The 12,143-nt window shown below is 36.4% G+C and overlaps 1 protein-coding gene across 2 annotated transcripts in view; it reads left to right on the top strand.

Moving 5' to 3' along the window:
* FNIP1 (folliculin interacting protein 1) overlaps positions 1-12,143 on the top strand; it is a 151,308-nt gene that overhangs the window by 90,682 nt on the left and 48,483 nt on the right. The window contains exons 6-8 of one of the 2 annotated variants that reach the window (XM_002912891.4): positions 1,469-1,560; positions 7,781-7,864; positions 9,027-9,098. In XM_002912891.4, the coding sequence (XP_002912937.1) occupies positions 1,469-1,560; positions 7,781-7,864; positions 9,027-9,098 (248 nt within the window). The remainder of the gene's footprint in view (positions 1-1,468; positions 1,561-7,780; positions 7,865-9,026; positions 9,099-12,143) is intronic. The other variant, XM_002912892.4, reaches the window with a different exon arrangement.

Below are 12,143 nucleotides of genomic sequence, written 5' to 3'. Positions count from 1 at the left end.
TTACGTGGATTATCTTTTTCTATTCCTTCACATTGAGCCTATATGTATCCTTAAAGCTGAACTGAGTCTCTTGTAGGCAGCATGTTGTTGGGTGTTATTTTTTTTTAATTCATTCAGCTGCTGTCTGTATGGAGTCCAGATTACTTCTCATTTGAGTTTAGTTGAAGAATAGGAAATGTGCTTTCTCTTTCTCTAATTTGCTTCTAGAAGCCATATCTGGAAGTAAAATGTTGATGACATTCCCATGTTAGGATGAGATATTTTTTTTCCATTTTGTAGTGCCATGCTGAGTTAGCATCTGTATGTTGTGCTCTTCTGTTTTCAGATCCCTTGCAGAGTTAACTCTGCAATCAGGAGTGGCCTAGGTCACCCACGGTGGGGCACAAGATTACCACAAGTTGTTAATGCCAAGATTAGAAAAGTGAAGCTGAAACAAAGGCAGGCTTGATATTAGAATCATGGGCTACATGCCAGAACCTAGTAAAATGAAGGACTAGGGCTGGGGTGAGGTGTTAGTGGAGTCCAGTGATGGCCTGCAGGGCCCAGATCAGAACTCTGGCTAGCCAGAATCTGTGGGGTTACCCAAAGTCAAAAGCAGCAGGAGGTAGCGAGGAGGCTACTCAAAACTAGAAAAATTCTCAAAAGGTTCCATTAATTGTAAATGTTCCAAAAAGACCTGTCAGGGTTTTTATTAGCTAAGGTTCTAATACTTACAGCTCTTTATTAACTTTTCTTTTAAGGAGGAAGGAAAGGGAGAGATGTTTTTTCATAGTATTATGGATGCTTAAAAAATACCGATGTTAAAAGTGCTAATTTTTAAGAGTTTAATACTAAAGTAGAAATTAGAGATCCTACATTGGAATCACTGATTCTAGCTCTGATCCTCTCAGTTTCTTCATCTTTTCTAATTTTTTATTGATGGTTTCTAAAATCCCTAGGAGGGCTACTTTGTACTAAAACCGTAAAGTAATTTTATTTTTGTTATTTTGAATAATTTACAAACAGGAGTGATACAGTTCATTTATAATGTGTGAATTAATGATACATTGATTCTTGTTCTTGTTTGTCTTTTTTTTTTTCCCCCCTGCCAGAAGTTTAAAAAATAATTTCAGGTCCAAAATATGCGGGAAAGCTTTACAATTTGAATTAGGGTTAGTAACTTTTTTCTGTAAAGGTCTGAATAGTAAATATTTTTGACTTTGTGGGCTAGGCAGTACGTCTGGTTTCCCAGTCCTACCATTGTAGCATTAAAGCAGCCCATAGCATGGCTATGTTCCAATAAAACTTTATTTATAAAAACAAGCAGCGAGGTGTAGTTTTCCAACCCCTGATTTAGTGCTATAAACTAATAAGAATACTTAAAACTTAAAAAAAAGTTTTATACTTAAAATTTCATCGAGATATCCAAAGAATTGCCATAAAGAGCATAAAATGAATTTGCAATTTATTGTTTCTTTTCCCCCTTTAGGCTACAAGACAGTCTTGAATTCATCAATCAGGACAACAGTACATTAAAGGCTGATAATAACACAGTTATTAATGGACTACTTGGAAATATAGGTAAATGATTCCTTTGGTTTTACAAGTTTTAAATAGGTTAATAGTGTAACAAGGATTTGCAGTTCTTTCTTAATAATGTAGATCTTTTAATAAGACCACAGAGTTTGACATACTAGAAGTAGAAAAGGAATTCAAATTGGAAGTATGTATGACATTTGTATTATTTGAAAAACATAATTTTTGTATATTTGAACATAATACTTATTTTGTATTTGAAAAAGAACTGCTGAAGATATATCTGGTTTGTTTTTTGTTTTTAAGTTTGATGCATCTTTGAAAGTCACTGTCATTGATATAAAAAGTTTTTACCAGCTTTTTTGAATATTTCAGCTGAAGAAGACTGGTGTTACACTTTCTCCCTTCTGTCTTCCCTAACCATAAGAGTAATTTTAAAATGGTGCTCATTTTTGTAACCTGAATTCAGATAGATGAGCAGATATTCAAATTTGATGTTCCTTTAAAGATTTATTAAAATAACAGCTTAGTTAGTAATTTGGATAGTTGATTATTGTTATTATTTAAGTTCAGCATTCCGAAGTGACAGGCTCTTCCTAAAATTTCTAGTCATTTGTTTTACCCTGCGATGCTCAACTAAATTGATGGTGGCCATATTCCTGGTACGTAAATATTTGTAACATGCTAGAATGTGGATAGCAATTAGACTAGGATAAATAAATATTCTTTATTTAATGAGAATTTTTATTTGGAATTGATTTTAATAAATATTAGCTATATATGTAAGTAGGAAACAGTTTTTCTTCCAACTTGAACCAATATTGTATTTTTTTTTTTATAATTCAGGTTCATTCAAACGAGCAACCATTTTTTCAGCAAGTAGCGTGGGCTAGTTATAGTGTTAGGCATGTACTTTAGAAAGTTTGCACATTTTGGGGTGCCTGGGTGGCTTAGTTGGTTAAGCATCCAACTTTTGATTTTGGCTCAGGTCAGGATCTCAGGGTTGTGAGATCAAGCCCGGTGTTGAGGTCTGTGCTCAGTGGTGAGTCTGCTTGAGATTCTCTCTCTCTTTCTGCCCCACCCCCTGCTCGCAGGCTCTTTTTCTCTCTCTCTTAAAATAAGTGTTAAAAAGAAAGTTTGCACGTTTTTTAGAAAAATACAGGAGTCCTGCTTTTTCATAACACAAATGATTAGTTATTTCATTGGTTTTAATAAAGTAAAAATGTGACAAGGAGATAACTGAATCTTTTTTATTTATAATTTATACTTTCAAAGCTCAAGAGGTTAATTAAAAGCTACCTACTTTAGTAATACAAATCCATTATCACTTACAACAGTAAATTACCTTATGGATGCTAGATATACTCATCTTCTCTGTTTTAATACAGAATAGGAAATTAATCCATTTAACAAAATATAGACTTTAAATAATGAGTGGCTTTTACTTGCACGTTTGTAATTGTGAATCAAGGATATTTGAGTACCATTTCTTATTTTCTTTACATTTCCAGTTAATCAGCAAATACTTATCAAGCACCTGTTGGATGACAAGCACTCTGCTAGGCCCTGAGGGTACAGCGGTTAACCAGAAACGCTCGCTGCCTCAAAGATTTATAGTTAGTGTGAATCACACAAGTGATACAACAATTATAGTAGAGTGCAGTTAATTCTTGGACATGTTAAAGAGTATGGTGTGATAGAAATGAAGAAGAGTACCTAATCCGGTCCTGGAGAGTGCCAGACTTTCTTGAAGAAGTGAAGCCTAACCTTGAAGGATTAGCCCTGTGTTTGGGGACAGGAACATTCTAGGAAAAAGCAGTAGTGTGTGCACAGACCTAGGTGCAAGAGATGATAACATGAGGAAAGAATGTCAATAAATCAGTGTTGATGAAGCAAAGAATAGGAGTAAAGAAAGTTAAAAGAAATAAAAAAGTGAATAGGAGGTTGATGACAAAGGGACTTCGGGCCATAGTGAGGAATTTGAACTTAGGCTTTAAGCAGTTGGGTAACAGTGAGGGTGTGTTAGTTTGGGTCCTCTACCTGTTTTTTTAACTGGTGCCAAGACACGATTAAACATGCAAGGATAATATTAGGAGAAATGACAATGTGAGAGAAAATGAGGAGGGAGGGAGCTGGGAAAGGTCAAGAGAGCCCTCACATTGTGATGCAAGTCTGACTCCAAATGAAAGAGAGAAATAGGAGATTGAATGGAAGTGTCCTATCCTACCATGCAACCCATGGAAGGTTTGGTAAGGCCATTGACAAGTCTTTGACTAAGTTAAGTGTTCTTTGTCACATGTGTTATTGTGCCTGCCTTACTATTCCTTCTGTGATCAGTCACTGGCTAGGAGCAGCCTATGGGATATGTGGCCTTGCATAAACATCACAATAGATATCAACACATCAGCATAGGGTATTGAGTCAATTATACATACTCCTTATAGTGGGACATCTTTGCGGTACATTCTGAAGGCAACCACAGAAGAGTTGTCAGAATAGAGAAATATCAGATTAGCTTTATATCTGCAAAAGAGTATTCTGATTGCAGTGGGAAAGGATTCAAGTGAACCAGTGGGATTGAGGAAAAGATCTGTATTAGAAGGGTCCTTCTGATAATCCAAGTGACAGATAATGGAGACCTAGAATAAGACTGTGTCAGTGAGGACAGAGAGTTGTTGAGAGGTTCATTATGGGAAATAGAGTGGACAGGGCTTGGTAATTAGATGGTAGAAGAGAGGAGAAAGGAGGAATCAAGTGTGGCACTTTGCCATCTGGTTATATAATTGCTTGCATATTGGTGCCATTCACTGGAAGGAACAGAAGAAGTTAGGAATTGGTGATTTTAGGTTTATGTATGTTGGAATGGAAGTATTGGTTGGTTATTCAAGTAAAGATATCCATTATAGTTTGTTAGTAGATGTAGCAGTAGTTGCTATAACATAAAAATTAGTGAACATATAATAATTTTAAAGCAATAGAGGGTTTTTTTTTTTCAGTCATGTGAGGTTCAAAACAGTATTCCTCATTGATTAACAGTTCTTCTCCAAGCGGTGTTTCAGAGGTCCAACCTCCTTCCTTCTTGGAGCTCTACCTTCTTCATCATTTGGTTTCCAAGGTTGTGCTCAGCTGCACGAAGCCAGTAGAAAGGAACTGAGTATGGAAAAGATACATCCATTTCATAACCAACCTCAGTCTGAATGTGACATATATCAGTTTTGTTCACATTCCATTAGTGGTAACTAATCACATGGCTTCTGCTATATATAAAGGGATTTGAGAAATAAGATCCCAGAAACTACTTGATAAAATAGAAGGGAGAACACAGTTCTTTGTTGGACAGTTAGCTGTATCTACCATGGATTTGGAAGCATTAGCTTGTAAATGATAAATGAAAGCATAAGAATGAATGAGGTGACCTAGGAAATGTTAAAGAATGAGAAGGAAAGATTGTTGAGGATAGAATCCTGGGGAATGCTGGCTTAAAGAAGGAAGGAGTAGGTGAAGAGAAGCACATAAAGAGGATTAAGGTAAAAAACCTAGTGTTTAATCATTGGGAGCTGTGGGGGAAAAGTTGAAAGTGTAATTTAGTCAACGTCGAATATATAATAAGGTAATATAAGAGTATGGACTGCATTAATCAGTAGGAAGCCTTTTGGTGGCTTACGTGAGCAGTTTCGGTGGGAAGAATAGAAGCCAGAGTTGAGGAGAGACTCAGAGGTCATTCTTTTTTTCCAAGATTTAAGTGGTGGTTCTTTTTGGTCTCAGGACCCCTTTATACACGTAGAAATTATTGAGGAACACAGAGAGCTTTTGTTTATGTGGGTTACCTTTATTGATGTATGGTGTATGAAATATTAAAACAGAAAATTTTAAAACATTTATTAATTCATTAAAAAAACAACTTTATTCATGTTAATATAAATAGCATGTTACGAAATGACTGTTTTCCACGAAAAAAACTTAGGAGAGTGGCATTGTTCTACATTTTTGCAAAACTCCTTCATTTCTGACTTAATAGAATACAACTTAATCCTCATATCTGCTTCTGCGTTCATTCTCTCGTAATATGTTGTTTTGGTTGAAGTGTATTAAGAAAATACAGTTTATACACGGGGCGCCTGGGTAGCACAGCGGTTAAGCGTCTGCCTTGGGCTCAGGGCGTGATCCCGGCGTTATGGGATTGAGCCCCACATCAGGCTCCTCTGCTATGAGCCTGCTTCTTCCTCTCCCACTTCCCCTGCTTGTGTTCCCTCTCTTGCTGGCTGTCTCTATCTCTGTCGAATAAATAAATAAAATCTTTAAAAAAAATTAAAAAAAAAAAGAAAATATAGTTTATACAGACCCCTGAAAGGATTGTAAGGACCCCAAGGAGTCTTTAGACCACATTTTAAGAATTATTGAACTATATAGGCTTGGGTATATGGAGAGAGTAGTTTTGACTGTGCTTTTTAAAAATTTTTTGTTTGTTTTTTTTGAGAAGGGGAGAGGGGCAGGGAGAGAGACAGTCTTAAGAGGCTCCATGTTCAGTGTGGAACCTGACGCGGGGCTCCATCTCACAACCCTGAGATCATCACCTGAGCCGAAATCAGGAGTCGGAGGCTTAACTGACTGACCCACCCAGGTGTCACTAGTTTTGACTGTGTTTAAATGTTGATGGAATAGGAGGGTAAGGTTGGAGATAGAAGTGGTAAAGTGAGATTTTTGAAGGTCCTAGCTGACATAGAATTAGCTTTGGAAGGGAGGGAGGGGTGGGTCCCTAGCTCTAGCAGGAAGGAGGCAAGGTGGGCCAGAATTTGATTAAGTTTGAAGAGAAGGTGGTAGGAAATGGGAGAGTTCCTGTCTGGTGAATTCTGTTTGTGTGCACATGTGCATATGTGGGAGACAGTCATACATATCCTGAAAGTAAGGAAGGAGGTAGGTAGGGAAGGAGTTTAAAGAGAGTAGATAAATTTTGAAGTAGCTAGAGAGAATTGAAGAAAGAGCTGAACAGTTAAAACACAGAAGGATTGCTGCAAATGCAGTATAGTTTTAGAAATTCTTGTTATAGAAAAATATCCATTAGCAATTTGAAAAATACAGTTGTCACTTGTTAAAACAGAAAGCCCCCTATTCTATCCTAGGTAATCTCCTAGGTGGCTCATTAGGCCATCTCTATTAAGCATAGCAGGCAACCCAGCTGCTTGCTTCTAGGTTGTAATGTTGCCCCTTTGGGTCTTCAGACTGTATTTGGTCCAGTGTGTGGCAGCTGTATTTTCTGGACAGCTGGGAGTCTGGCCCTGATGGGTGCATTGGTGTTCCTGCTTCTGTTGTGGCTGATCTTTGGTTTAGGAACTTTGGTTTCTTCCAAAGTTAGTTACTTTGTAACTTCACCAGGTTAGAAAAACCAAGTTTCATACCCATTTGTCAGTAGATCCTTTTTCTACTCTTTGTTTTATGTCGTATTCTCTTTTCTCAGCCAAGCACTTAGGTGGTTTTCTTTTTACTGCAGGGGCAGGAGAATGCTATAATCTTAAAACTGACTTTTTGGGGTGCCTGGGTGGTTCAGTTGGTTAAGCGTCTGCCTTCAGCTCAGGTCATGGTTCCAGAGTCCTGGGATTGAGCCCCACATTGGGCTCCCTGGTCAGGCGGGAGCCTGCTTCTCCCTCTCCCTCTCCCTCTGCTTCTGCCCCCTACACCCAGCTCATGCTTTCTCTCTCATGCACGGGCGCNTCTCTCTCACGCGCGCGCGCTCTCTCTCTCTCTCTCTCTCTCTCTCTCTCTCCCTCTCTCTCTCTCTCTCTCTCTCTCTCTCTCTCTCGTGCTCTCTCGCAGACAGGCTCTCTCAGATAAATAAATACAACCTTGAAAAAAACAAAACAAAACAGCCCTGACTTTTTAAAAGATAAATTTATTTGGCAAATGTCAAATTATTTAGATAACAGTAAATTACTGTGCTTTTTTTGAATCTTTAAAAGCATTGTTTTAGGTTAGAAAGGATTGAACATTTAAAATAACTTACCTTTTATAGAAGGTTATTTTTATTATTATATACAGATTTATTAGTAAATAGGCATGAAATTGTTGTTTGCCATAAGCTATGACCAGAGGGAAACCATCCTATTTCAAAGAAGGGAAGCCAGCTTGAATTACTCTTATTTAGTTTGAAAGTTTCCATCCATATCTGTTGGTCTGCATTTGTGCTGCCTTAGCTCACCCTTTATTCCTGACGCTTTGTGGCTTCTCTAACAGCCCTCTTTCATATGTATTTTACGTTTTTGCCATGTAGGTCTTTCACAGTTCTGCAGCCCCAGGCGGGCATTCTCTGAACAGGGTCCGCTCCGCCTGATCAGGAGCGCCTCTTTCTTTGCAGGTTTGCGATGTGCTGTGTGGGTAGACTAGTTGGTGTGCTCCAGTGGCTAGAATCTGTAGTTAAGCTGTGGAAACAAGAGAGTAGATGAATGGATTTGGGGAGGGTGTGGTTAAGAAAACGTTGTTTAGCAAGTGTAAGAATTTAATTCCTTTCTACTGAGGTTCTTAAAACTTTCCAGAAATTTTCAGTTATCAGTAGAATTGACATTTTCATGAAATTTCAGTTTGTTATGATCTCATTATAAAATGACTTTAACTTTAGAATCCTAAACCAGATTTTAGTATGAACATTATTTCTTATAATACCAGCTAGAATTTCTTATGTGACACTCTCTTGTTTCCATGGCTGAGTAGCTTTCATGTACTCATAGTTCACCAATTGCAGAAAATGTCCTCTGTTATTATTTTAAAATTTCTGATCTATGTTATTTCTTAAGAACGATTTCTCTTGGAGCTAAGATTTAGATGAACAAGCACAATTATATTGACCTGTAAAAGGCATATGTGAGTGTATTTGTTTATATAATTAAATTGATGATTGTAGAGTGTATTTATGCCTCTATATCCAGGGAGTTGTATCTAACTTTTGTTTTAATTAATATTTATTTTCCTTACAAATATGACATAGGAATAATACATATTTATTACAGAATATTTGAAAAATATGAAAAATGGGCAAATTTTATTATTAGCCATTGTGTCAGCTAGAATTAACCTTTCTAAAAAAAACCCATAATTTAATTTGGATCATACTTTTCAAAGTGTTTTCTTAAAATTTTTATTTTGAGGAATTTTTAAACATACCTTAATATTGCAGAATAGTATACCATTATATACCCATTATTTACCTCCAGGAATCATTCTTATTGTTCAGTAGCATGCTTTTTAGTCATTTAGTAGTGTATTGTGAGTACCGTCCTTTTAGTCATCCCTTGCTTTTTTAGATATTATATCCTATTTTCATATTATATGTCAATCTTCACCGAGATCTCAAAGCTTGTTCAACTGAATAATAGCTCTTGGTGTTGGGTTTGTGCCATGCTATTGAAAAAAATAAAGGAATGCAATGAGATGAGCATGATTTCATTTTGCTATATAAAAGAAGCAACGCCACCCTGAATATCATTATATGTTTTAACTGACAGTTTTGTCTTAATTCACAGTTCACAGCAACCCAATGGACATGCCTGGAAGAGAGCTGAATGAGGACAGAGACAGTGGCATAGCACGCTCTGGTAATACCAGGTTTATGTGTTAATCTAGTTTTCCTATAAGATCACTGCTAGCCAAAGTGATTTTTATTTTTTCCTTTATCATCCAATTTCATATACACAGTTTGTTAGTGTTAATAGTAGCCTTATAAGAGAATTGTAACTACAGAAAGAAATATTTTAAATTTAAAATTTTCATGTTTACTGTTACACGTGCCTGGTGGAACATGGCCTAGATGAATGGACATTGGGTTAGACTTAGCCAATGTAAGAAAAAAATACTGCTCAAGAGATAGCTTAAATAGCATAGTAGAAAAAACACATTTGCTTTAATCTGCTTACTGTTAACTGGAGTTTTAACTTGTCAGACTGTCTCTTTCCCAGAAAAGCTTAGGCATTTTGAACCAGTGCTATATGTAATTGCTTTCAAAAGTGGACTCCCAAAATATGGACTAACAAACCTTTATTGAAACATGCAAGAGATTAAAAAAAAAAAAAGGAAAAAAAGGTAAACCTCACATTCTACCTTTAAGGAGCACAGAGTTTACAAAGAGAGCAGTCAGGAAAATTGTCCTGCATTGTGTGATGTGTTCTGATAGACCTGTGCAGAGAGGTTTCGGGAAAGGAGACCTAACTTAGCCTGGGCCAGGGGCAGGGTGCCAGTATGCTTTACAAAGGGATAATACTTGAGTTGTGTTTTGAGCAGTAAGTAGGAGTTATCCAGGCAAAGGCATGGAAGAAGGGCTTTCCAGTTAAAAGGAAAAGCATTTGTCAGGGCCCAGAGATAGCGTAGATGAAAGGAGTATCTTAGGCTTGCAGTATTGTTAGGTATGAGAAACTTTATCCACTGTGGTTTATCCATATGAACTGTCACATTATATAGCTTTGCTGTCTAAATTGTTTATAATTCAGTTTTGAGCATAGATAGGAAGTCCAAATTTTACCAGTATTGTAATCCCTAGGTATGCATTAGAATAACAAGAGGTTTAAAAAAAAAAAAGTTTCACATGCCTGAACTTTACTCCAAGACTGTCATGTAGCCTAGAGAAAGGCTTATGCAACTGTATTTGAAAAACAAAACAAAATGAAAAACTCAGTACCTCATTCTGATGGACAGCTGGAGTTGAGAACTACTCTAACATGAAGCATCTTGATCTTCCAAATAATCTCACCCTTCTTATCTAATTGAATTTTTTATTTTTGTCTTAGGAACTGATATAGTATATATTTCTTCTAATACTCATTGCTTTATGTAATCTAGAGATTTAGTTTTCTCTTCTGTGACAGGAATTTAGTTCTTATTATTTTAACCAAGATTTTGAAGGTGATAAATTAATATCTGTACTTCATTTTTTTTAGCTATAAATTGAAGGGCCTGGCTAGATTGATTTGTAAGGCTTTTTCAAGCCATAAATTCACATACACCTTTTAAATTAATTGTGTATTTTCTTCTTTTTCCATTTGGGTTATTTTTAATACCAGAATTTGGTAACACGTTTTTTTTCCAAATTTAGATTAGCATTTGATTTTTCACTGAAGCCATACCCAGGTTAGTTATACATATCTAATCTTAGACTACAAAGTTTTAAAATACTTACTTATAATACTGATAAAAATGTGGTATTTTCAAGGACGTAGTTTAGAATTAATTCATTGACGATCCGGATAGTTGTATGGCACATAAAGCTTTTCCCTTTATCACTGAATTTGTTAGCGAGAATTGAAATGTCTTCATAATGACATTCTCTTAGTTTTATATATCTATGTATATCATCTGATGTGCTTCCCTGTTTTTGATTACTTCAGAAATTTTCAGTATGTGGTTGTAATTATGAAGATGGGAATTTAAAGTATTGCCAAACAAAAGCAAGCCCTTAATGTCTTTTCCTCTCTAGATCCAGCACAGAGAAGGGGAGGATTCCTAGTCTAAGGGAAAACAAAGGGTTGTAGCTTTTGACAGTCCGGGCAAGAAAGAGTTTCTGGAGAGAGGGGGTTTTGGGAAGAGAATAATCCTCACAATTAGGGGATTGCAGCAATTATAATCATAATGGGTTCTATTGGAATGTGTCTGTCACCCCATAGAATGCTCCAAAGTAATCTATAGGATTTTCTCTTTTTGGAGCTTAGTGTAGGTATAGTTATGACTATTATTGAAAGGGGCTAAACATTCAGAGGCTTGGCTACCTATGCAGAAGCAATTCATGAGTAAAGTTGACCCTTGAATAATGCAGGAGCGAGGGGTGCAAATCTCCCCTCCCCCTGTGCAGTAAAAAAAAATGTGTATATAACTTTGAACTTCCTAAAAACTCAACTGCTAATAGCCTGGTGTTGACGGGAAGCCTTACCGATAACATGAACAGTCAATTAATATATATTTTATATGTTATCTGTATTGTATACTGTATTTTTATAATAACATAAGGTAGAAAAATGTGGTTAAGAAAATCATAAAGAAGAGAAAATACATTTACAATACTATACTGTATTTAGTGGGAAAAAACCAAAACGTGTAAGTGGACCTGCACATTTCAAACCCATGTTGTTCAAGGGTCAATGGTACTTTTATTTTACTTTTATTCTTTTTATTGAAGTATAGTTATAATATAGTTGGAACACACAGTGTTACATCTGTTTTAGATGTACAACATAGTGATTTGACAACAATGTAGCTCCCATCTACCACCATACAACAAATGTAGCTCCCATCTACCACCATACAACAGTATTACATTACCACTGACTCTTTTCTCTACGCTGTCCTTTTTATCCCTGTGACTTATTCATTCCGTAACTGGAAGCTTGTATCTCCCACGCCCCCTCACCCATTTTGCCCTTCCCATCCAACCCCCTTCTCTCTGGCAACCATCAGTTTGTTCTCTGTGTTAATGGGTCTCTTTCTGCTTTTTGTTTGTTTATTTTGTTTTTTAGATTCCACATATAAGTGAAATTATATGGTATTTGCCTTTCTCTGTCTGACTTACTGCACTTAGCATCATATCCTCTGGATCCATCCATGTTGTCTCAAATGGCAATATCTCATTCTATTTTATGATTGGGTAAAATTATATA

Source organism: Ailuropoda melanoleuca, chromosome 3, assembly GCF_002007445.2.
Source record: "Ailuropoda melanoleuca isolate Jingjing chromosome 3, ASM200744v2, whole genome shotgun sequence".
NCBI classification, from domain to species: domain Eukaryota; kingdom Metazoa; phylum Chordata; class Mammalia; order Carnivora; family Ursidae; genus Ailuropoda; species Ailuropoda melanoleuca.
This window is presented reverse-complemented; position numbering and strand designations above follow the sequence as displayed.